The sequence below is a fragment of the Eptatretus burgeri genome, chromosome 3 (assembly GCF_056783735.1).
Source record: "Eptatretus burgeri isolate ZD-2024b chromosome 3, Ebu_testis_v1, whole genome shotgun sequence".
NCBI lineage: Eukaryota > Metazoa > Chordata > Myxini > Myxiniformes > Myxinidae > Eptatretus > Eptatretus burgeri.
In genome coordinates this window covers 54,133,695-54,160,802 of record NC_140963.1, presented here as the reverse complement: position 1 = coordinate 54,160,802, position 27,108 = coordinate 54,133,695, and the positions used below count along the sequence as shown (strand labels likewise).

General features: G+C 46.3%; 1 protein-coding gene across 3 annotated transcripts in view; it reads left to right on the top strand.

The window, feature by feature from the left end:
- Positions 1-27,108, top strand: part of LOC147029920 (uncharacterized) — a 32,637-nt gene that overhangs the window by 1,885 nt on the left and 3,644 nt on the right. For all 3 annotated transcript variants that reach the window (XM_085873423.1, XM_085873422.1, XM_085873421.1), the window contains exons 2-11: positions 959-1,935; positions 2,028-2,089; positions 2,556-2,682; positions 3,677-3,858; positions 4,993-5,151; positions 5,842-5,952; positions 11,583-11,713; positions 11,906-12,046; positions 14,362-14,525; positions 14,928-15,062. In XM_085873423.1, the coding sequence (XP_085729549.1) occupies positions 959-1,935; positions 2,028-2,089; positions 2,556-2,682; positions 3,677-3,858; positions 4,993-5,151; positions 5,842-5,952; positions 11,583-11,713; positions 11,906-12,046; positions 14,362-14,525; positions 14,928-15,043 (2,170 nt within the window). In that variant the 3' untranslated portion in view covers positions 15,044-15,062. The remainder of the gene's footprint in view (positions 1-958; positions 1,936-2,027; positions 2,090-2,555; positions 2,683-3,676; positions 3,859-4,992; positions 5,152-5,841; positions 5,953-11,582; positions 11,714-11,905; positions 12,047-14,361; positions 14,526-14,927; positions 15,063-27,108) is intronic.

Below are 27,108 nucleotides of genomic sequence, written 5' to 3'. Positions count from 1 at the left end.
AGGTGTGATGTTAATGGGACAGGGAGGTGTGATGTTAATGGGGCAGTGAGGTGTGATGTTAATGGGGCAGGAAGGTGTGATGTTAATATGAGGCAGGAAGGTGTGATGTTAATGGGGCAGGGAGGTGTGATGTTAATGGGGCAGGTCGCTGTGATGTTAATGGGGCAGGTAGGTGTGATGATAATGGGGCAGGTAGGTGTGGTGTTAATGGGGCAGGTAGGTGTGATGTTAATGGGGCAGGAAGGAGTGATGTTAATGGGGCAGGTAGGTGTGATGTTAATGGGGCAGGTACTTCGCTTCGTGAAAGACAACGACGACTACCACCACTTCCACTGCAACGAACAGAACCTATTTTTACAGTTTATTGTCTGTTTGGCCCAGGAAAGATTTTGGCCGAAGTCTTTCACGAACCGGCTGTCAAGATCCAATGTCGGTGATTTCGGTGATCACTCATCAACCTGAACAAATTACAAATCTGAATGGAAACTTCTTCTTCATGGAAGAAACCATGGGATCTTTTACGTGCTCCAACAATTGTTGACAGACAGGACGCCTAATTTAATGTCCATCGGAGGGACGGACAAACACATCGATGCCTTGCCTGCCTCCGAAACACGAGGATGGCATTTTCTGAATGGTTTGAGATTTGAGGCCAGGCTCGACGGCTCAGAGACGAGTGTGCATACCTTGAGTCTATCCTGCGAGCCTCAAAATAAATAGATTGCAGTCATCAATTGTTAAGGATAGACAAAGAAAAAGAGAATTTGTTCCATTGCTGGACAATTTGCTAATATCTTGGGATACCATTGTTTTTGATGTTAGCATGTTTGTGCAAGAGTACAAAGAGGAAAACCTCCTTCGTCCTCACCCTCATTGAACTCATGGAAATTGAAAGAAGTGTAAATTTGACTCAACAAATGTGTTATAATTCCTCCTCTTGTGATTTCATTCCTTGCAGCTCCAGTGTTGTTGAAAAACCACCACAACCACCACAGAGTGTGAAAAGAAAAAAGAGTTTTTGGCATCGAAGAAAGTCAAACACCCATGAGAAGAGTGAACGGCATCAGGATGGACTTAAACCTGGCGAATGTCTGACATCATCAGCTGAGGCACAGGATCCTGCAATGCCGAAAAACAAACGAGTAAAGACAACACCAGCTGCAGATAATCGCAGAACAAAGCCTTCTTCCATATCTGCAGACAAAGAAGGAAAGACCTCAATGCCTACAGTTAAAAGCAGCAAAGAGTCTCTTTCCATATCTGCAGACAAAGAAGCAAAGGCTTCGGCATCTGCAGTGACAAACTCCACAAAGCCTCCTTCCCCATCTGCAGCGAAACCAGCAGGGAAGTTTTCGTCTGCATTCAAAAGCAGCAAAAAGCATCATTCTCCATTGGCAGACAAACAAGCAAAGACCTCAACGTCTGCAGGTAAAAGCAGCAAAAAGTCTCCTTCCCCATCCACAGACAAAAAAGCAAAGGCCTCAACGTCTGCAGTAAAAAGCAGCCAAAAGTCTCCTTCCACATCTGCAGACAAACGAGGAAAGACCTCAACATCTGCAGTTAAGAGCATTAAAGAGCCCCCCTCCCCATCTGCAGACAAACCAGCAAAGGCCTCAACGTCCACAGTTAAAATCAGCAAAAAGCCTCCTTCCCCATCCGCAGACAAAAAAGCAAAGGCCTCAACATCTGCTGTAAAAAGGAGCCAAAAGACCTCAATGTCTGCAGTTAAGAGCAGCAAAGAATCCCCTTTCCCATCCACAGAGAAACCAGCAAGTGAGGTGTCGTCTGCAGTGAAAGGCAATGCAGTGCCTCGTTCCCCATTGACTAACAATTTTACAAAGACATCGTTGTCTGCAATCAAAATGAACACGACGGCTCATTGCCAAGGTGCAGTCAAACCACCAAATACTGCACTCAGCCCATCTTCCATCAGAGGTGAGACCAAACACAATCTACATTTTCCTTTGTATAAGTGTCTGTATCTTTGTAAAACTGAACTCTCCTGAAACGAAAACTTTCTGTTCCAGAAATGAATCGTTTTGACTGCAAATCTCCACCAGCTGCCGGAGATTGTCCCGAGGATAAAAAGGTACAGAAATAAAGAAACAAATGAAGGTCATCGTCCGACCTGCACGTTTTTTCCTCCTTTATTCCTACATTTATTTCTCTTCAATGTGTCCATCCTCACCTTTTCAGACATTTTGTTCATCCCCAAAATAGGACATATCATCCAATCTCTGTTAACATCAAATGGTTTACCCTCATGATTGTCCTGTGGAGTGCACCATGTGATCGAGTTGCCAAAGCAACTCACACACAGATAGGAGATTAATCAGGTTGAGTGAACCGTCTATGAGGAACCCAAAGCATTGAAAGGGTGAGACACAGGTACAAGGGAGACAGGTATGAACTGAGATATTGGCTGTAGATGAACAGACGAAGGAAGGAAACAGGAAAACAAGTGAAGGAAACACATTGTCTGTCAATGGATTGTTTCACTCAATGTCAGTTCAACGATCCATTAATTGTTTTCCTCTTCCCAAACCCAACATTAGATCAAAGCGATGAAGACCGATACCCAAGATGGATTCATTGGCCTCGTGAACCTCGGCCTGACTTGCTTTATAAATTGCGTCCTGCAGTGTTTGGCAAACACTCCTGGTCTACTGGAGTACTTCCACGGTTCGTAACCTGGTCCGATAATGGCTTGTTGTGAAGTTTGTTCTCACAGTTATATGATTTCAGTGGTTTTTAGATCTACATTGCTGCAAAAGTAATTTAATTCAAAAGTATAAAATTTAGCTCTGCATCAAAGCGACCACATAATCACAGGATATTTGATGTCCCCAAATTATATGGAATCTCCAAATGATTACGTCACAAAATCTGTGCCCCGAATACTCAGCAGCCTTCCTCCAAGAATCGAAGATGCTGCTGAAGCAGTGGAGACACCACCAAAGGATATACAAGGTGATTTAACATCACCGTTTGATGTTATTCGTGACAGGGATTCGGAGTTTTCCAGGGTCTCAGCACACCATTGCCACCCCATTTTGAAAGGCACAATTGGATCATTGAAGTGCTGGACCAGTGAATGCTTCGCAAATGTCAGTTGCCTCAATGTACCTTCAAAAATAATAACATACTCGAAAACACATCATTCCGTCTGAAGCCCACCAGATGAACAGATTCCAGTCAGATCCCATCTTGACTGAGATCAAACTCAAACCTTTCAGCTCATTTGCTCATATGCAAGTACGCTACCTTTGAGCTAAATTTTTAGTCCTTCAAACTCGTAATCCAATGAACACACCCATCTTACATACTCAGGGAGTATAAATTGAGACATTATTACTAAAATAGCTTCTGAGGAAGTAATAAAATTGAGGATGTGGAGTCACAATATAGAGTTAAATGTAAGAATAACTTATGGTCATGGTCTGGGAATTAAATAACGATAAATTTACACTTTGGATTACTTCGCTTCGAGAAAGAGGTTTGAGGGTGTCAAGTTGTTGTTTTGATCCAGTGCATTGGTGAGTTGCCCAAGTGAGTCGAACACGAGCAGGCGGCATATTTAGAGACCCAATGACCTCCAGTGACCACAATATCAATTTGAAAATTTATTTCACTGCTTTTCCCCTCATACTCATCAAACTCTCAATGTGTTTGACAGGAAAGACATTCTTGAAGGAATTAAACCCTCATAACCCATCTGGGTCAGGTGGAGAGATGACCTTTGCCTTTGCCCAGATTATGTTTGCTCTTTGGAGCAAAAAACAGATCTGTATTGGAATGAGGAGCCTCACAGTGTACTCTTATGAAGACCATCTCGCAATCAAGCCGCGAAAGCTGAAGGTAAACAAACGTTGAGAGAAAGCCGGAGCATTCTTTCATGGTTCATTCGTTAAACAGGTGCAGGTTTCATGGGACAACATTCCAAGCTTCGTGAATGGGATTTTATAATTATTTATATTGGGTTAAATATGGTCAAGATTCACTCTTGTTTTTACGATTACACATTCAAAGTATGAATGGAAGTTCCATTTTACATGTTCGTCATCACCTGTGATATACAGCAGGTAATATAAGGGAAGGTTCTCACATCACACCAAAGAAAGAAAGTTGTTTTGCTGTGAGACTACTTCGTCATCTTCTTTTTTATTAAACAGCAAATGGCTGCAGGAAGTATCATTTGCTGTGAGTGCAGCTGTGCCTTCTGAAGGTGAGATGGAGAAGGAATTTGTGATTCGTTCAGGATGCTGGTGATAACTTGCCTACTTTTCAGGAAGGGCACTGTAGGATATTTAATCTCCACCAACGAATGATGGCAAATGTGAACGAGACGACTCTTGACCACTTTTAACGATAATTCGCCAAACAGCAAAAAAAAAGAAGACAAATTATAAGGGCTCTCTTCGACGTCACAACGTTGCCAGATTTGAGTGCTCGCCCACATTATTACATCATAACACATACTTGTCCCAAATTTGATTTCAATCCCTGAACCCAGATTCAAAATATTAAATAATTCTGGCTGCCAAATCATGCATCCAATCAGGTTGAGATGACAAACATTTTTCTCAGGGAAGAAGATTTTTGAAGGCTTTTATATAATAAAATATGTCCGCTGAACCACATGACCAATGCCATCAGATGTATCATGGAAACATTCTGCATGAGGATTCACACTTATGGTGAAAATTTCGGGTCAATTGGATAAGTGGTTGAAGAGAAAACAGAGAATTAGCATGGACGTCCGGACGGACGGAGAACCCGATAAACATCATGCCTCGATCGGACGACTTCGTCAGTGGAGGCATAAAAAATAATCTGATTGTACAATCTACATCAGTCATGGTCGTCATGTGTTTGCAGTTCAATTCTCTTTAAATTTCTTGTCAGATATTGAATTCCATTGTTTCATCCGCTGGACTTGTGAAAACTGACTTTTCACCCTTTCTCTTCATCGATCTTCCTCCACCTTGCCAGAAGTTGGTGGATAAGTATTTTCGCCAGTTTACAGCCTTTCAGCAGCAAGATGCTCAGGAGTTTTTGGACTGTCTTCTCAACTGCCTTCACGAAGAGCTGAACTGTGTGTGTGATGACATCTCCATCGACCTTCCAGACGCTGACGGTCATCCCAACAGAGTGAGTTCAATCACATCAAGACCTCCACAGATAGATTTTTATTCCTTTACCGGTTTTGAACATTGAGAACAATAACTAATAACACCAAAAAATTGTTTAAAAAATTTTGAAACCCATAATTGCAAAGTATTCGATAATTTTCAAATGACATTCAGTTCAACATATGACAAACACAAAAATAGCCAATTTTTTTCATATACCTCCTCCCACCCCACAAACCCCTTTTATTAACCTTATCTTTGGTGAACCACCTTTTCTTCCTCTTTCCCTGCCCTTTTCATGTCCAAAATTGAGACAGTCCCTGACAGCAATAATTCAATTCGTCCTAGAATTCCAAACATCCATTGGGACCACACTCTGTGCAGAGCATTGGTGCTGTCTCAGCAATCTCCAAGGCTATTGGACGCAATCCTGGATGGGTCGCCACTCCGACACAGTACACCAGCATGTTGGCACTCATTTTGCTCATCTCAGAAGGATGACAGGCAGATTCAACCCCACTTGGTATTAATTCAACAGGTTAATTGGATTTGAACTCAGCATCCTCAGATCCCAAGTCCCCACCCTAACCATGAAGCCAACACCAGACAATAATTTGTTTTTAGATTTGTCTTCAAACATCACACACTTTGTCTGCACATTGAAGAGGACATCTCAAACACTAATGCATGTGTTTCGTTCTTCCATCAGGATATCGTGGAGGAGAGCTGGTTAATTCACAAGCAGAAAGAGAACTCCATCATTGATGACATATTCCAGGGCCAGTTGGTATCGAAGATTACCTGCACAGAATGTGGGAAGGTATGCGAGAAACTCCTTTGTCTTTGTCAATTTCTGCTGTTATATTTTTACAACTTCAATAATTATGATTATATTTCTCTGGACAAAGTTAATTTTAACATTCATACTAAATAACAAATGAGAAAAGGACGTGACGAATCAGAACAGAAAGTACGAAGAGAGAAGAGGTGAATCGAGAGTAAAAGAGTGCAGAGAAGTATTTGAGCGAGACACCATGATATCGAAAAGCCACAATGTGGAAGCCTTGGAAGGCATAATGTGATTAGATCGGCCATCGCTGGACAAAACCAGGAACAAAGAAATGGAGCTCAACAAAGAGTTTGAATGTTGCACATATGTTACTGAAATACAGAATACAATGGATGGACAATCGATACTCCTCGCACCATCAGGTGCATAAGGCTGCCGAGGTAATTTCATTGGCTGGGGTGCACAACCCAAGATGTGTTTACCACTTTGACGCAGGACACTCCATTGGCTCCCTTTTCGGTGCAAGTTGGTACTCATGTTGCCGACCTCAAAAGAATGACCGGCTGAGTCAACCCGTCAAGTGTTATTCGCCCCCGTTGGACTTAGTCTGAAATGGTGGACTTAGTCTTCTGGATTTGGGTCAATTTTCATGTCCCTGCATGTGTATGTGTCTGCAACCATATCTCGGACATGTATCTAACGATTTTATTCATACTTGGCAGAAAGACAACACATGATGTTTTGCATAAGCACATGATTTTGTAATGTGATGCAATCAAAGATGGAAATAACTGGCGGCCATTTTAGTTGTAAAAACCCGATGTTGAACACGTCCTCAATCATTTCTCGGACATGCATTTACCGATGTTGTTCAAACCTGGCAAGCAGCAAAGGAATGACGGCTTGTATATGCACATCATTTTTTTTGAGATAATATTCAAGATGGCCGACTGGCGTTTGTTCCTTAAATGTGTCCCCAACCATTTCTCAGACATGCATGGTCCAATTTTGTTAAACTTGGCACAAGCAGAGCACATGATGGCATACACACGCACCTCATTTTATTTTGTGATGTGGTCAAAGATGGCCGACTGATGGACTGGTGGCCATTTTAGTTGAAAAAAACAACCTGGTATCAAACACATCCTCAACCATTTCTCCAACATGCATTTACCGATCTTTTTCAAACTTGGTAAGCAGAGAACGAATGGTGGCTTTCATATGCATGTCAATATTTTTTTCCGAGATCGCATCCAAGATGACCGACTGGTGGCCATTTTAGTTGTAAATAAATATGGGCTAGCCATTTAATTCCACAAAGTGAAATTACTGAAACAACAGGGGTTGTCACATGATTTTTGTCATGACAAAATATCTTGTCATGGCTTGAACTCAGGACCTTAAAGTCTTAAGCCAAACCCAACCAACTTTACTTCTTCGCCACCACCAAGCTTGCAGAATAAAATTCCTTTCACCAATTCCTAAACTGTAATTAAGTATGAGCCGTCACTGTGATTTCACCTTTCATCAAGTTTTTGAGAAAAGCTGACATCGGTGCAGGTGGTCGTCCAGGAGATGATAACGTCATGGATCATGATTGAGCTGAAAAGCTCGAGCCTGAACATCTTCCAGTGGTTTACCATGGAAATGGGTGTGTTCAGTTGACGAGTCTTCCAGAGTGAAAGGTTGAAAGTGTGAGATTTGAACGGATTGAAAGGGATATTTTGAGGGTGAGACCAGCATCTGACCCTTTCAAGATCAGAAGAAAGGAGGAGGAGGAGGAGGAGGTGGAGAAGATTGGGACCCAACTCTGTGCAGAGCGTTGGTGCTGCTTCAGCAGTCTCCTTAGCTCTTGGGCACAATCCTGGACGGGTCACCACTCCGACACTATACCAGCATGCTGGCACTCATTTTGCTGACCTTGGAAGGATGACAGGTCGAGTTAACCCCACCTTGTATTAATTCAACAGCGGAGCGGGATTTGAACTCAGGACCCTCGGATCCAAAGCCTGCCACACTCACCATGAAGCCAACACCAGGCAGAAAAGAAAGGGAAGTTATGACTATCATCCCATTGGTGTTGTTGGAATTGCACAGCAGAATTTAGAGTCACAGTCAGAAAGAGGAAAACAGGGTTTTTTACCAGAAAATCAGAGGTCATTTACATATTAGAGGAACAGGACTGGGCCCAAAATTGCTGTTTTGGTGCAGTCCATCCACTGGATGATAAAAGGAAGTGTTCGGTTCAAAGTTGTGTGCTGATACTGTGAGTGTAGAAATTTAGAAAGCCAGGAACGTTGGCCTTGTATTCAACAAGAAAAGGTGTGGCAAGCTTATCATGACATTCTGAGTGTCAAACTTCTGTGATATGTCCAGACACAGGTTTGTTTGAACTCTTGCTTGAGTCAGGGAAACAATGTCAAACGTTTTGAGAAACAGCAGTAAATCCAACGTCAAGTGGTCAGGATGAAATTCAAACTGATGATCACAGACAACGCTGCTTGAAAATAGAAAGGACATTACTCACCAGGAGTGGGAGTACCCACGAGAGACAGACTTAACAGGATACGACTTGAGCTGTCAAAAAGGAGACAGGTTGGACAGTTTGACCTTCAGGTTTCCCAGGTGATATATTCTGGCTTGCCAAAGATTGGACACATTCTTGTTTTGAACCTTGCAAAATGAACTCAAGTTGTCCTCTTCCAAGTTAGGTTTTTGGAGATAAAATTAAATTACACAAAGGACGAATGTGTCCAAGAGCTGCGTCAGAAAGGTTTTGTCTTCACCAGAAGAAGAACAAGAAGAAGAAGAACAAAAAGAATAAGAACGCGGAGCTCTCTTCGAGCCAGCGCTCGCAACGCGACGGAGCTAAAAATTTAAAAATAAAAATACAGTTTTGTTAAAATAAAAATAATTCCCCATTTTTAGCTCACGTGGAACGGAGTTCCAGGGAGCTTATAGGATGGCGCATCATCCGTCCATCAACACTAACAACTTCTCTGAAACTACACAGATGATTTTGATGAAACTTCACCACAAATTTCATCACCCGATAGGAATCAAAATTTGTTCACAGCATTAAAAAAATAACTCGCATCCGTTGAAGACAGAGTCTTCGATATCCCCCGCCATAGTAAATGAGGACAAGTAGCAAAAGGCACCAGTTCAATTTATTCTTGATGTGTGCACCAAATTTCATGAAGAAATAGTTAATAGTTTTGCAACTCTGCTCTGGAAACAAAGGTTAACCTCAATTATTTCTTAATACTCCTTGTTTCCATGGAAAGTAAGAGAAATTTTTTGTGGGAAATCTCTAAATATCAAAAGGCACCAGTTCACCACTTACTTGATATGTGTACCAAATTTCCTAAATATATCTTGAGGGGATTTGTAGTTAAGCACCGGAAACGAAATGTGACGGACGGACGGACGTACGAAACCCATTTCAATACCCCCCACCAACTTCGTTGGTTGGCGGGGGATAATAACAAAAAAATTACCCCCGTGTGGGGGTGACGGTCATCTCTATAATACCACAAGTTCTCAATGTTCAGTTCAGCTAACTACGAAACAGTCCAAACTAACCGTTTCGATTGAAATTGTTCACAGAGATACTCGGATAATACTACTAATGACATAATTAATAAATATGTATTGTTCATTTCCTTTGTACAAGTGTCTTTTTGTACCCGGATCAACACATCAGAATCACCAGTAAGTGCAATACGTGGTTTTCCGGTCCGTCCAGACATTTCACTTCCGGTTGTAGAAAAAAACGAAAAAATAGGCTTAGCTCTCAGAGATTATGATAATCTTGTAGATTATTCTTCGCTGGTTATAATGCAACTTTCAGAATAAAAATTGGTCAAGTATTTTCGAGATATTGAGGTTTGAAAAATCGTTAGAGCTCGCAAATTCATCAATTATTTATTGCATAGAAGTTTCGTGACACTGCACAAAGTAACATGTCAGGTATTAAAAAACATTTGGTATGCCAGATTCATTAATTATTAATTCATTAATTATGGAATTTACTCATTGATATATTAATCAGAAAGCCCGAAGCATGTAGCATAATTTATCACTTATCCCCTCATCCGGGATCAGTGGCCTCGCCCCACAGCTTGCAGCCCGAGGTCCGCCGGTGATTATGTTACATATCGGCACGATCGAGAGGAGCCTGCGAATTATCCCTGCTGATGCACTGAATTGATGCAATCGTTTGGCCAGAATATTCGTTGTCAAGATGTTGCGTGATTAAATCACCAATACAGTCACTCGAATTTATACCGCCGACATACTTCTTAACAATCACCTTCGCCCCAGAAACCACAGTCAATCTGAACCATGCTGGCCACTGCTCAGACGCCATGACCGGACTACTGCGCAGTTCTACTACACAGTTTGGTTAAAGACGACTCGGCATTTTGGCACGCGCACTAAATTATATTTTGAAAATAAATACCGACGTTTACATTTTGGATTTTGAAACTTTTGCACCTTCGGCGGAAAATGTACAAATATAAAAGGCTAAAAATGTGTTTTATATTTATATTTCATTTCTCCTTCCTTCCTTCTTTGCGAATCGCATCGGCGTTTTTGGCCATCTTCCAGATCACGTGACGATCAAACGGGAAGGAAATTCAAAAATCTGTCCGGTTAGATACAAGATAATATTTTTTACTATCATAATCAATAAACAGTTGCCGAATATCTTGTAGAATGGCAGACTCGATAGGTTTTGAAAATGGCGATTTTTATAAGTTACGTGACCTTGTGACCTCGTCCCTCACCTTGAACCCAGACAAAAGTTCTATCGTTGTGCAACACTCATCGACCTCTACCCACATACTAAGTTTCATCAAGATTGGAAAGAAAAAATGTTGACGGACGTACGGACGGGCAGACATTTGGTCTCTCGAGATGACCTAAACATCAGGCCAGAAGGTGGTCGATGGGGGGAGGGGGTTGTACCCCAAAATAGGTATTTGCTTTCTTCTCAGAAACTCGACATGCAATGCCGATGAAACGAGACAACAACCTTCATCACCCGTGATGTACCAAAGATTGTTCATGGCATAAAAAAAACATTTTGGGTCTGAGGGGGTCCACAGAAAGACCTGAGGGTTGGGTTGGGGGTGGGGATTGCTCCCTAAAATAGGTATTTGAAACCACTTTGTTTTTTTCATTTTGCTAATTCCGTCCCATGTTGACTTCCTCCTCATTATCATTATCCAATCAGTTGAGTACCCAGGGGTATTGCCCATATATATATTTTTTATTTTAGCACCCTTGGAATATCTCTGATTGTGCCAAATTGCCCCCACCCTCCCCCCTCCCCCATCTCACACTCCTTCTCTCATTCCCCCAAATAAATTACCTCGTTTTGATGGATATATTTGGTGTGGTGTTGATGTGTTGCAGGCATGATGGGCCGAATGGTCTCTTCCTGCCACAATTTCCTTATTATTCCTTGATATGGTAGATGGGATTTGAACCAGGGTTTCATACCCCATGAGCCAAGTGTTTACGTTGTGACATCAGAAGGGAAACCCCTCCTTTTTCTTTCTCTTTTCACCCCTGTTGTCTTCTCCTCAATCATCTTTCTCGAAGCCTTTGTTGCATCAATGATCTCATTTTGTGAATGCGATATATTTCAGGTGTCGATCAACTGCGAACCCTTCAAGTACCTGCAATTGGCATTGCCATTAGACCCCAACACCAGCACGACCCTATCGGAATGTCTTTTCAAATTCACTGCACCAGAGAAGCTCGATGAAGATGCAATGTGGTAAGACAGGAAAAGAACAGAACTCTCTGGTCAAATGTTTAATTACCACATGATCATCATTCTCTCTCAGTGTTTCAGTTTGACACAGCATCATAACACGTGAAATATCATGTTTCTGTTTACCTCTTCCCCTTGTTTGATTTTTTTTGTGAATTCTTCCTTTTGTGAACCTTCACTCCTTCTACCGACCAGGTTTTGCCCACAGTGCAAGATGAATAGAGTGGCGTTTATGCAAGTCTCGATCAGCCATCTACCCGAAGTGCTGATCATTCAGTTTAAACGGTTCCTGCATGATGGAACGAAACTTGAAAATCATGTGGACTTTCCCATAAGGTGAGCACCTCATCTCCAGGGCTGGCAGGATAGTCAACAGGCACATACACTTGCCTCTGAGTTGTCTTGCCTGGGTTCGAATCTGGACCAAGCTATAAATTGTCATCGTGTTGTTTCACAGGCAGAGCGATTTATCAGTGTGTGTGTCGCCCCTCGGACATACGTTAAACCGGGTGTCCCGTCCCTGGAATTTGTTGGTGGATGTTAAAAATCCCATGGTGTCCTTAGTGAAGAGTAAGTGAGCTATTTCCAGCAGAAGCGGCGTTCGGGGTGTGCAACGCATGCAATTGTATGGGGTCCACATGGGTGGGATCTCACTTTGCCCACAAAACATGTCAACTTGTGAGTGGTAATAAACAGTGCAAAGAGAATGCCGCATCAGTGCATCTCAACGAAAGAAAGCAGTGTCACATCATGAATCGATAAAAAAAAATTTTCTCTGATGTTTAATGAAATAGGATGATGACAAAATTGGGGGGTAGGGTTCGTAGTAGTCGTAGAGAAGGCAGGTTAAATGGAATAAAAACGACGTTTAATGTTCACAAATGCAACAATAACCACAATAAAATTTGTGTAATTCTTAATGTTACACAAATTCTTAAAAACTAAATATTGAATGGGTGGAATTTGCTAGCAACAGGCAGTGTTTGACAGAGACTTATAGTGCTTCCCCACAGTGTTCACACATGTCTTTTGATGATGCAGCAGTGCCGAGTGAGTGATGTCGGAAGGTTTCAGCTTTAATAGGTGGAATGGAGTCATCCCAGGACTGAAAGTATCCACTTCTGCTTCGGCAAGTCAGTGGTCTTTCTGTCTTCTACCATCTCCTCTCCGGTCTCGCCCCCCCCCCGACCCCCCGCCCCGCTGTGTCTGTGATTTGGCCCCACCATATCTCCACAGGGAGCTCAACGTCTACCAGCAACCCCATTCTGGCATTCAAAACAGCTGTTCACCACCACCTCTTATCTCCCCCCATCCAAAACCACGATCTTTTCTACCCCCGTTCATCCACCCAAAACCCACCTCCTTCAAATTCCCTGCTTTCCTTCCTGAAAGTCCCTGTAATATCCATCTTGTATACCACGTGTTCCCTGCCACATCCCTCTCCCTTCCACAGATCTCCTAATGTCTCTGTTCCCCACTGTTTTGTCCTTCCCTCTCCCGCCCCTCTTGTCTCATGCCCCCCTTGCTGGGCGTTGTGTGTTAGCTCCCATTCAAGCCTCGACAAGGTATACAACAACAAAAAAATTAATACATGTTCATATTGTTGAGCAAATCCACATGACAATTTAATGTATGATCACAAAACACCCCCTCATGAGTAAGTGGACACATGAGCATGACAGAATGTTGTGGTTTTTAAAATCAGAGCAGCTGTCCCAAGGATGAAACAAAACGATCACAGCGGTGCTGCAAAGCGAAAAATAGCTCAACAGAAGGGGAAAAGGGAACAAATCACCCAAAATTAACTTTTTACATCACACAATCGACAGAACAAGAAGAAGGGTTCTCGGTCGAGCACATGTGCTGGGGTGTGTTCAGTTACCAATCAGGTTGTAGAGCACTTGCGAAGTGGCTTAAGCACTCAAGCAAGCACTCCAATAAAAGGAACGGGAGATAATGAACGGCTGGCGAGGCAAGCTGATTGGTCATGGAACTCTCCCATCGATCGGCTTTTTGGTGAGTTTGTGTTTATGGCTGCCGGTGAGATGAGGGGTTACAGTTGTTATAACCACAAAAAATAATGAGAAATATATTTACGGGAGCAGCTTTGAGGGATCCCATTATCCTTTTTATGACTGCGAATTATTGCACTATTGTTGTTGTTTTTCTTACTCGTGATATAATTGAGGCTTCTGAAACGGCACTCATAATACCCTCTCCCACCATCAATGGGAACGGCACGACATGGTACGCATTTACAAAGATAATTTGCATCGCCCCAAAGGACGAACGCTGACCCTCATTGCAGGCACCCCAAACATGTTACAAATTCCTGTTCTCACATACAGGGGGCACGGCATCAGCCACAGTGCTGCACCCCTGCGAGAACTGATAACACACAGAAGCATGCCACATCCGAACCACGAATATCTCATCACCAACACTGTGCAATGAGCTATTGGCTTAATTTTGTAACTGCTCTCATCACAATACTGTTTTCATTGAAATTCTCTCAACTTACATCGCCTATAATTTCCTTTTGCATAAATATGCATAAATTCTTGTTTCAGGTTTCAATTTTGATTTAACTGACATGCAATAAAATTAACATTCACCCCATCCACTCCCCTCCTTCCCCCAACCTCCCGAAGTGACCTTGACCTCACAGCAAATTGTCTGGATAGTCAACAGAGCAGCACGGACACGACCTATGATCTATATGCTGTTATCAATCATCATGAGTCCTATCCCTTCAACCATTATACGAGTATGGCGCAGCTACCACAAAGAAGCACAACAGAGGGGAACCACACCGGTATGTCAGGAAGGCCAATTGGGTGTATTCATTTGTTTGAGTGTGTCGTTGTGCTCATTAAATTTGCTACTCTTACTCCGTCCCCCAAACCTCACCTCCCATTTGTTCACTGCTCGATTATTTTGCTGTGAACATAAGCTTTCAAACTCTCTTTACTAACTCATTCACTCCACCCTCCAACTCCCAACATCACCTCCTTCCAAATTTTTCCAATTTCTCCATCTTGAGAGTGTGCTTCTGTATCCATCTTGTCCACCCCGTGCATCCTCCCCTACCCCTCATTCCTCCTCACATCCCTCATTTGCCAAAGTCTCCCTCTACTTTGTCTTTCAACCACTGAACACCACTCTATTGCTGAAACGTCGAACTTGCTGAGCCTTAACATGTTTGTGTGTTGCACAGGATGGAGGATGTTTGATGACCACAAAGTGAAGGAGATCAATGAAAATGAAGTTTGCACAAATGAGGCGTATGTGCTGTTCTACCAATGCTGCCAAACATCTTCTACCCAGCCATAACACAGCAAGGCAGATACAGGTAAAGGAACCTCTTAGAATATCACTGACACAAAAGTTAAGCTTTTTCTACATTGTCTCAGCCTCATGGTGGATATTGTACAGATATTGCATTTCGTAGATTATCAATCGTAGATAAGAGACAAAACAGCACAGGACGAGGTGTTTGAATCTGGGATCCAAGGCTCGATGAGCCAGATTGAGGTGCTGAACATGAGAATGGCATTTTATGTGAAAATATGTTTTCAAAGAGATTGAAGCAAAACTTTTCTGGGCTCCTTTTTATCTGGTATATACTTCATGAGAGTCATGAAGTTACTCAGAGATGATTCACTATTCTCTCCTTTGCCTTCTTAAGTTAAAATCAGGTCCAAATCTTACACAATCTTCAGCCATTTCTTCAATGGCTTCAAGAACTTTACCCAATTGCTGGTCTCACAAAGACAACCCCAGTAGCCAATGTCCATTTCATAGTGTGGTGCAACATCAAATATTGTTCCCTCACGAGGTCGTGGAGGATTCAATCGTTTATGACGTATTTCTGGACCAGTTTGTATCGAAGATTAATCGCATTGCATGTGGGAAGATCGGTGACACTCCTTTGTCTTTGTCCATTTCTGCTTCTGTGTTTTCTTTCCTTCAGACACTCCTTATTTTTATCCCAAAAAGGTTTATTTTCATGTTTGAAACAAGTCATTTAAGTTGAGGGGGAGCACTCGGTAGAGTACAAAACCTCCGCCGCCAATACTGCTTGGTCAATCAAGTGAACCTGATATCCTATTCATTCAATTTGACATCAACAGTGTTCACGAGTTATAGTTTGCAACTTTCCCTTTTACTTTTAACTTTTACATCCTCAATTCATTCGTCATCACTAGATTACTTGAGACAGAAATTGATTTTACGTGGGTATATCCACCTGAAGTTCCAAAATCAGCTGAAATTAAAATTTTGGCGTTTTTTTGTTGGAAATCACTTATAACATGAAGAAATGCAAAATAAATTTGAAATTTTGTTGAAAAAAATTTGCAAATTCTTTTTTCTCTTGCAATTTTTTTTTGGGGGGGGGGGGGGTTGGAAATCACTAAAAACATGTAGAAATGCAAAAAAAAGAAATCGAAATTTTGTTGAAAAAAAAGTGGAAAAATAATTTTTTTTCTCTTACAATTTTTTTTTCTTTGGGGGGGGGGGGGGTGGGGATTTAGTTGGAAATCACTTAAAACTTGTAGAAATGCAAAAAAAAAATTCAAATATTTTTTCAAATTGGCCGCCATCGTGGCTATATTGGATTTTGGATCAGTCCAAAATCTAATGGCATGATCCTTGGACCAGACCTAACCCCCCCACCAAGTTTCGTCGAAATCCGTTGAGGAGTTTTCCGTAATACTGTTCACAAACAAACAAACAAACAGAAAGGGGTGAAAACAGTAACCTCCATCCATCTTCGATGGCGGAGGTTAATAACAATGAACATACAATCAAATAGGATCTGAAAGAAAGAAGAGGAGATGAACAAGACAATGAAAGTTGGACAAGCTGCAAATTAGAAGACCTGGAAGACCTGATGAGAAAGATATTTGTGTATATCTGTATATATATATTGTTGTGGTTACCAGATTCGCAAACCACCATTCAGGTCCCTTAGGTGAGGTATCTCGGTAAGTGCATGTGTAGTTAGGCCCAAACCCGTTGTCTAGTGGGAATACATGTCATTTATACGTGCTGCGACTCTTCAGGATAGCCGTTTTTCTTTTACTATCTTTATTTTGGACCAACCGCCATGATCACAACCACAACATCAACCACCAACCACAACCACCGCTTCACCACAACCGCCACGACCTTCCCGTCACACCTCGCAACCGTAGCATCGCCACCGTCATCTCGCGCCACTCATGGGCACCGATGCTGGACTCGTGTGGGGCGCACGTTGAACAGCGTGTACAAAATCACGGATTTTGTGCTTCAAAAACGGATCCAAAACGACACACGCCCACTTTTTGCCGTCCAATCGGTGAGCGAGGGGCGAATTGGCCCCGCCCCCAGGGCGATCGATATATGCAAATTTGTGGATCAAAAAGCCTTCACGCCCACTTTTTCTCGGGCCAATGGGGAGCGAGGTGAAAGGTCAAAGGGAGGGGGTCAAAGGCGAAGTTACGGGGGGATAAAAGGACGGTGTTCGTCAGAAAAAGGAGTCGTAAAAGTCGGAGCGAAAGAGTCAGCAGAACGGAGGCGAAGGAGTCGGAACGAGGCGAAGGAGTCGGAACAGAGAGTCAAGACTTCGCGGGCGGTGGAGCTGCTCGTCGTGTGCGTTGGAGTCGGAACGGAGGGGACGAGCTGTGGAGAGGCGGCGAGTCGGACGAAGGGTGCTCGCGTCGTGCAAGGAGCTGCGCGCCCGAGGGAGGCCGGCAGCGCGACCTGGCCGAGGTGGAGACGCTCGTCGCACATAATAAAGATCCTCTATACCCCGAGCATCAGCAACCCCCTCCTGTTTCCCCGCGCTGAGATAGTGCGACCAAGGGGGCCCCGTTCCCACCCCCTGCCAGGCACTGTCCACGAGGCCCGCGGGTTGCGGGGCCATCGCCGCTCCGCGTCTCATCACCAGACGGGTAGGCCCGACCAGGTCTCGGCCCCAGGCCTACCTCATTCTTGAGGGTATTTCTTTTCCTTGGTTTTGGGTATGTGTTGTCGGCGCCGTCTGTGAAGTAGAATTGTATAAGTGTTGCCGTGTGCTCGGTAGTCGGAATTAGCTCTGCACTGTGTTTTCACTTTTATGTTTGCTTTTTGTGTAAATGGAATTGTGTTTTCTTTTCTGTGTGCTTTTGGTGGAATTGTATTTGTGTGCTTCCCGTGTGCCGCGAATAAATGTGCTTTATTGTTGAACTGTTCTCCCGCTTCGCTTCGTCTTTTCCCCCATTGAATCCCCATCTTGCTTCACGTAAAGGGTTGGTAGTGGGCTGAGTACGCCCGATAATTAATCGAACCGTCGAGGTCGACGATAACACCGCTCGGTTATTCTGATAGTACGGAACGGGTCGCTTAACTGGCCCGTGTCCGAAGTCGACCTGCGGCGAGGTGCGATCGCCCGGTCTACCCTCCGCGTGGGTACTTAGGTAGGTCGAATTTGGCGAGCAACCCTATCCCACGCGGAGGCTGATTGGCTCGATCGCGGTGAGACCGAAAGGTCCACCCGTGACTGGTTCCCGGCGTTAGTCCGAGAGGGTCACGACTGGATTGTCCGTCCGGTGGGCGACGTGCCGCGATTCGAGTTACGTGGCCGTCGCACGCCGGCGGGCGCGAAGACCGCAACACTGGTGTCAGGTCGTGCGATATAAATTCATCGCCCTCTCGCGGCACTGGTATTGGAGAGCGGGACAACAGGCTCTCCTGTCTCCAGCGAAATTCACGGGAATCTGTCCAGGGGTGAGAGCGACCCCGATTCCCTCCAAATTACGAGCGAGCGAAATTAACCCTTCACGAGAAGCAAGATGGCGTCTCAAGGCGAGCGGGAGCCGGGGTATTAGAAATGTATATGTGTAATAATGTAGAGTCCATGGTCCAGGATGGAATCCCCGAGCAGGAAATGTTGATTGTGCAGGAACACGGACTCGCCCAACTGAACCCAGGGCCCGAGGTGGGTGCGGCAGCGGCCGCGGTGTATGACACCTCCCCCCCTCCTCTCCACCAAGACCCTTCCCCAACCCTTGCCGAAACGGCTCAGCTGAGTGCATCCAACATGGCCCAGCTATGCGCCATGCTGGCGGCAATGAACGAAAAGATGAATGCGAAAATGATCGAAAAAATGGATGCAAACACAAATGAAATGAAAAACGAAATGAAAGGCATGAACGAGAAGATGGATACAAATACAAATGAAATGAAAAACGAAATGAACAAGCAAATAAACGGAATGGAAGCAAACATGAAAGAAGAAATGAAAGAGCTACGGGGTGAGACGCAGAACATGGGTCGAAGCCTGCAGGCGGGCATGAAGGCCGTGAGCAGGGAACTTAAAATGGCGACTCCACGTGTCCGAACAAACGAGCTGGAAGGGGGTGCAACGGCTGACAGGCCCGCGGTGGAGGCGGGTGAAAAAATAATTCGTGGAACGTGTTGGGCGAGGGTCGTGACGATGACCGAAAGGGAAAAATTAAATGGGGAGACCAAAACGTGTGAGACGAGACACGAGGTGACGACAACAGAAATAATAGTTGAGACAAGGGAGGTAAAGGGTGAAGAGTTGGCAGAGACACGGGAGATGGGAACGATAGAGGGAAGACTACACGATGAAGACGGGGTAAGTGACGCGCACGCATACACGGAGGTAGTGGAGGATAATGGGGGTGAGCTCGCGGAGCGTGTAGGGACCCGGTGCGGGCAGCGGGATGGCCTCCTCCGGGAACGAGGGGAGGGAGTATGCCCCCTTGAGGCGAGTCACGACCAGGTGAGTTCGGTCGTGTTTTGCGAGGTTGAGGGGACGAGTGCTGTGGACGGGTGCACGGAGAGCTTGGGGGGTATAGAGGCCCCGGAGACCCTTGTGGGGACACGAATCCCCAGTGTAGTTGTCCCTGTGTGTGTGGTGCAAGGCGTGAGTGCGTCCCCGTGTGTGGAAGCGACCCCGTGTGTGTGGTGTGGTGGCGATGGTGCTGGAGTGCGTGCTTCCCAGCACGCCGTGTTTGGATGAGGCACCGTGTGTGAGAGAGGCCGTGTGTGTGGATGAAACGGCCAGTATGAATGAGGCACCACGTGTGAGTGGTGTGGTGGCGATGTTGCCGGAGTACGTGCTTCCCAGCACGCCGTGTGTGGATGAGGCACGAAGTGTGGATGAGGCACCGCGGTTGAGTGCCCCCGCGTGTGTGGGTGAGGCACGGAGTGTGAGTGAGGCACCGCGGGTTAGTGCCCCCGCGTGTGTGGGTGAGGCACCGTGTGTGGAAGAGACCGCGTGTGTGAGTGTCGCCGTGTGTGTGGAGGAGGCACCGCGGGTGAGTGCCCCCGCGCGAGTGAATGGAGCACCACGTGTGAGTAGTATGGTTTGTGTGAGTAGTGAGGCACGCGTGAGTGAACGGCCGTGTGCAAGGTCGCTGTGTGCCAGGGAGACCGTGTGTGTGAGAGAGCGGTATGAGAGGGAGATGTCGGTTGGCATGCGGGAGCACGCAGCCGCGTCTCCCGGTGTGAGTTTAATGGTGTGGACTGTGTGCGTCGTGACACGCAGGTATGCGTGGGTGGAATGGAGACGGAGACGGCGACAGAGGAGAGAAAGCCGAGTAGCGGCTGTAGTTGTTTCGAGGACCGTGCCGGGTTCGCCCAGCAGTGAGCACGCGGTTCGTGCTGTGCAACGCACGAGACCACCACGTGCTCGCTTGCGAGAGTGAAGTCCCGGTCCGGAAACGCACGCGGTGGATTTGCCGATCCCGCGGACGGACAAAGTTTAGGCAGGTAAATGGATTTGGACCGGACGGGTTCTCCACGCGATCGTGTGTGTTCAGCTCCAACGGGCAAAGCACATGTGTTCGCGTGGGAAACCCCTCGAGACGTGGGGCTTGTTTTTTTTTGCGCACGGTGACGTCATGGCTGCACGTGTGGTTGGAATCCGGCAGGAGGGGTATCTCTGCCGGATGGCACCGTCCAAGGAGGGACGAGGAACACGTGCAGCTGCATGACGTCACGGACAGGTGCAAAGTGCGCGAGCTCTGAGTTGCCGCGCAGGTGCTGCGCATGAAAAAAAAAAAAGCCTCACTTTCTTGTGTACAGGATTCCTGGGCAAGGGGTGAAAGACCCCCTTACCTGGGCACAGGATGGAAACTAGTTAGGGGGAAGGGTTAGCTTAGTTAGACCGACTTCATGGGGCAGGGGTAAGTCCTCATGGAGTCCGTGGAATGGATTAGATAGAGGGATTGTAGCGAGATTTAGGTTGGGAAATAAAATGGGATTATTTTGGAGACAGAGACAGACTTTGGATGTGTAGAGGGGACGTAGTTTAGCTACGTAGCGTTAAAAGGAACGTGCTGTAGTGTAAGGGACGACGTGGGAGCACGAGTTAGTTAGGGGATGTAGTTAGAAGGATGGCAGAGTTCAGCGGTGTGTGTGTGTTGAAGAGTTGGTGAGTTGTGAGGTGAGTACTTGGTGAGTGAGTGAGGCCAGCGGGTCTGTGTGTGTGGAGTGAATGGGAATGCATGGTGCGATGAGTGATTGGGGGAGGAGTGACTCCCGCCCAAGGGACCCCGGGGTCAGTGTAGATTGAGTCAGTTGGGTTAGTCAAATTGAAAATGGAGGTCGTTTTGTTGTTGGTGGGAAAGTAGGCTCGAGACCCATTTGGAGGGGTGCAGGAGCCCTGTTGACGGGCTTGGGAGCGTGGCTGCGAAAGGTGAGTATCGCTGAGTGGGTACCCCGGGCACCAGGCTGGTCGACGCCGCGTAGGCCAAGGGCCCATGGGGGGCCGGGATAGAGTAGTGGGCACGGGTGCGCCTGCTTGGTGCGGGGCCCGGGCGCCATTAGCCGCGTGGGCAGTGCAGTGGGCACGGGTGACCCTCGGAAAGGGGCCCGGGAGGCCGGCCTGCCACGTGTGCGTTTCAGGGGAGGTGCCATGGGGGGGCACTCCCGGTGTTAGGGAGCTGGTAGGCTCGGAGGCAGTGTAGTGCCCGGGGGTGCCATAGCGGGAGATTCGGCAGAGGGTCGTGCCTGCCAAAGGGAGCCACGTGTCCCAGCCAGGAGACCGTGTGAGGGCACGGAGAGAAAATTGGGCGAGGCCCGAAATTGTAAGGACACCAACACAGGCGACGGGAATCTGGGTTGTTAGAACCAATAGTTTAAGCGAGAGGTGCTTGTTGAAAGCCCGGGGTAGTTTAACAGTTAAATGGTTAGGATAGATTAGAGATGTACCCTCCGCACCATCCATCCCTCGCTGTCGTTGTGGGCCGCTGGACCCACTTGGTGTTAAGATCGCCGAACTCTGGGAGGCCATTCTGAGGCTTCGTTGGGCCTCGACACAGGACGCTAGCTCTCTCATTCCTCCGGGAAGGGAACGTAGGGGTTGGGAGTAGGCTAGGTGACAGGATAGGTTAGCCGAACAAGGACGATAAAGGAGGTTAGGGGACGATTTATAGTGGGGAAGTGAAAAAGAAAACAACAAAAAAATAAGTTGGGGCTAAATTGGGGTTTGACAAATTAAGGGAGTGGGTATGGACAGTGACAGGCAAAGGCGATAGGTTGGGAGGGAGACAGGTAGGTAGGTCCGAGCCCGCCTTCCGAGTGGCCAGCACCACCGCACTCCCTCCACCAACCTCCACTGAACGGCAAAGGCTAGCCAACTCCATCGGCTGGCCGTGTTTTTCTCAGAGGCGGAGGCCTGCCAACTTCATCGGCTGGCCGTGTTTTGCTTCAAGGCGGAGGCCGGCCAAGTTCATCGGCAGCTGTGTGCTGCAAGGCCTGTGCCGGCCAGTTCATCTGCTGGCTGTTTTTCTTCGAGGCCTGTGCCGGCCAGTTCACCTGCCGGCTGTGTTTGCCTGCTCACCTTTGCCATGCCATGCCCACTGCCCAGGTTCACCAGCCCCGTTCAATTTTGCTTTGCCCCCCCCTGTTCATTTCCATGTGCGCCAGGATCAAGGCAACAGTTTGCAAGCTGCAAGAACTGCCCTGTTGGCAGCTACAACACGGGCCTGCAGTGGCGGCCCGTGCACCGTGTTTGTGTCCATGCATCCATTCGTTGTGTTCATTGCGTGTGCCACTTGAGCTGGCACGGAGACTGCGTTGTGCAGCCCAAGCACCGTTGTGGTTCACTGAGTTCAGTTCAAAAGGGAAGGCCTTGGACTGCGTGTGAGCAGCCAGCCACGTTCCCTGTCACCTGCATTGTTTGAGCCAGAGACTGCATGCGGGCAGCCTGGCTCCCTGCTAACTGCTTTTCTTTTGCAGAGTTCAATGATCCTGGGCCATGGTTTAGTGTAAGATTTGTAAGTTAAGGTAAGATGTACTGTACATATGAGTGCGCCCCCGGCATGTCTGTCTAGCGCCGGCAATTTTATTTAAGTCGTCCGTGTGAGTGAGTTTGTTTAGGTAGTTACGCAGCCCTCAGGTTATTTATTTTGGGGACACGAATACCATGAATGTCGCACTCAGGGATCCGTAGGTAAAATGTACTAGGGGAAAACTACACATGATGGCACACGAAAATTTGACGACTCGGGACGAGTCTGTAAAAAGGGAAGGGGGTAGTGTTGTGGTTACCAGATTCGCAAACCACCATTCAGGTCCCTTAGGTGAGGTATCTCGGTAAGTGCATGTGTAGTTAGGCCCAAACCCGTTGTCTAGTGGGAATACATGTCATTTATACGTGCTGCGACTCTTCAGGATAGCCGTTTTTCTTTCACTATCTTTATTTTGGACCAACCGCCATGATCACAACCACAACATCAACCACCAACCACAACCACCGCTTCACCACAACCGCCACGACCTTCCCGTCACACCTCGCAACCGTAGCATCGCCACCGTCATCTCGCGCCACTCATGGGCACCGATGCTGGACTCGTGTGGGGCGCACGTTGAACAGCGTGTACAAAATCACGGATTTTGTGCTTCAAAAACGGATCCAAAACGACACACGCCCACTTTTTGCCGTCCAATCGGTGAGCGAGGGGCGACTGGCCCGCCCCAGGGCGATCGATATATGCAAATTTGTGGATCAAAAAGCCTTCACGCCCACTTTTTCTCGGGCCAATGGGGAGCGAGGTGAAAGGTCAAAGGGAGGGGGTCAAAGGCGAAGTTACGGGGGGATAAAAGGACGGTGTTCGTCAGAAAAAGGAGTCGTAAAAGTCGGAGCGAAAGAGTCAGCAGAACGGAGGCGAAGGAGTCGGAACGAGGCGAAGGAGTCGGAACAGAGAGTCAAGACTTCGCGGGCGGTGGAGCGGCGCGTCGTGAGCGTTGGAGTCGGAACGGAGGGGGCGAGCTGTGGAGAGGCGGCGAGTCGGGCGAAGGGTGCTCGCGTCGTGCAAGGAGCTGCGCGCCCGGGGAGGCCGGCAGCGCGACCCTGGCCGAGGTGGAGGCGCTCGTCGCATAATAAAGATCCTCTATGCCCCGAGCATCAGCAACCCCCCTCCTGTTTCCCCCCCGCTGAGATAGTGCGACCAAAGGGGCCCCGTTCCCACCCCCCTGCCAGGCACTGTCCACGAGGCCCGCGGGTTGCGGGGCCATCGCCGCTCCGCGTCTCATCACCGGGCGGGTAGGCCCGACCAGGTCTCGACCCCAGGCCTACCTCATTCTTGAGGGTATTTCTTTTCCTGGTTTTGGGTATGTGTTGTCGCGCCGTCTGTAGTAGAATTGTATAAGTGTTGCCGTGTGCTCGGTAGTCGGAATTAGCTCTGCACTGTGTTTTCACTTTTATGTTTGCTTTTTGTGTAAATGGAATTGTGTTCTCTTTTCTGCCTGAGTTCGGTGGAATTGTATTTGTGTGCTTCCCGTGTGCCGAGAATAAATGTGATTTATTGTTGTACTGCTCTCCCGCTTCGCTTGGTCTTTTTCCCCCATTGAATCCCCATCTTGCTTCACGTAAAGGGTTGGTAGTGGGCTGAGTACGCCCGAGCAATTAATCGAACCGTCGAGGTCGACGATAACACCGCTCGGTGATTCTGATAGTACGGAACGGGTCGCTATGGCCCGTGTCCGAAGTCGACCTGCGGCGAGGTGCGATCGCCCGGTCTACCCTCCGCGTGGGTACTTAGGTAGGTCGAATTTGGCGAGCAACCCTATCCCACGCGGGGGCTGATTGGCTCGATCGCGGTGAGACCGAAAGGTCCACCCGTGACTGGTTCCCGGCGTTAGTCCGAGAGGGTCACGACTGGATTGTCCGTCCGGTGGGCGACGTGCCGCGATTCGAGTTACGTGGCCGTCGCACGCCGGCGGGCGCGAAGACCGCAACAATATATATATATATATATATATATATATATATATATATATATATATATATATATATATATATATATATATATATTTATTTATTTGAAAGTTTGTCTGTCTGTGTGTCTGTGTGTGTGTGTTTCTCTGTGACCAATGCACGCGAAAAGTACTGGACTGATCCTCACCAAACTTCACATGCTGACGGAACATGTACCCGGGAGTGTCCCGATGTAAAAGAATTGTACTTCAGACTTCCGGTTTCCGAATTATGACGTCATCACCTGATTGCGTAACGTTAATTTTTCAAGTTCAGCCGATTGACATGGGACCAACGGAATTTGCTTGAGAATGAGAAATTAATACGACAGTCAATTGAAGATAATGACTTCCAACTTCCCGGTTTCCGAATTATGACTTATGCATTCGACACACTTTTCGTAACGTTAATTTTTCAAGTTCAGCAGATTGACATGGGGCCAATGCCATTTGCAATAGAATGAAAAAATAGTGCTGCAGTTAATTCCGAATTCCCGTTTCCGAATTATGACTTATGCATTCGACACACTTATCATAGGCCCTATTCACATCAACAAACGCCTCTTTTAATGCATGATTAACACAAGTCATATTTTATTGTACATACAGGTAGTCGTCGACTTACGACGGAAGAACCTCCAATTTCTAACTTACTGGCATTTTTCAAACTATGCGAAATTGATGACTTTGCTCGAACTCTACTGTATGCTCAGCTGCCAACGTATTTCACTTGGAACTCGAGTCAGAAACGTTGGAACAGGAGGAAGCAAGGTTCAGAAGTTCCAGGATATCCCGGTATTTACAAATCTGACGCATTGGGTCGAGTGTACACAGTACATCCCAATAATTTTGAGTGTTTCTGCGTCCGCCTCCTCCTGCATGCACAACGAGGTCCAGTGACCTGAGAGACCTGAGAATAGTGGACGGGCAAATTTGCAGCACATTCCGTGAGGCTTGCAATCTCCTCGGACTCCTCGAAGACGATGCCCATTGGAACACCACGCCAGAAAAAGATCGCATTAGCCGTTGCTTCATCCGGTATAGCCGCAACACTACTTTCAGGTGGCCGCACAGCGCATTCTGCTTTCAAATTGCCTCTCGACTTAGCTACAATGGAATATCTGGTTTGTGGCATTGGCAAACAAACTGAAGCAGCAAAAGTGCTGAAGAATTGCGACCTCATAGTTTGGGATGAAGGTACGATGTCGCCTAAGGATGCATTTGAAGCATTAGATAGAACTATGCGAGATTTAAGAGGAGAAGACCTGCCTATAAAGTGGAGCTACGCTGGTTATTTCTGGCGATTTCAGACAAACTTTACCTGTGGTACCCCGTGGCACTCCAGCTGATGAAATGAAAGCCAGTATAAAATCTTCATACCTCTGGACATTCGTACAAACTATTCATCGAACAACAAATATGAGGGTCAAATTATATGGTGATTTAGATGCTGGCAATTTCGCACAATTAATTCTCAAACTTGGAAATGGTGAAATCCCGAACACAAATGATGTAATATCTATTCCCGATGACTGTGGTACAATCGTTTCACCTATCGAAGAATTAGAGGCTCATGTGTATCCCAATTTAGCGACGAATTACAAAAACATACAGTGGCTCTGTAAAAGAACAATCCTGGCTCCACTTAATGAAACAGTCCGTGTAATAAACCATCAGTTATTACAAGTAGTTCCAGGCGAACAACATAGTCACAAGTCTATTGACACCACACTGGATACTGAGCAAGCCATACATTATCCCACAGAATTTACAAACTCATTGGAATTACCAGGATTGCCTCCGTAAAATCTGTCGTTAAAAGTTGGATGCCCTATTATGTTATTACGTAATCTCGATGCACCAAAACTTTGCAACGGAACTAAACTGATTGTGAAAAGACTACTACCACATGTAATTGAGGCCACTATCATGACAGGATGTGTGAAAGGAGAAGATGTATTCATTCCGCGAATTCCACTCATTCCATAAAATTCAACGATTTAATTTCAAGAGACTACAATTTCCTGATTGCCTGTGCTTTGCGATGTCTATCAATAAGGCACAAGGACAGTCATTGAAAGTAGCAGGGCTGGAATTATCCACTCCTTGCTTTTCCCATGGTCAGCTATATGTGGGATGCT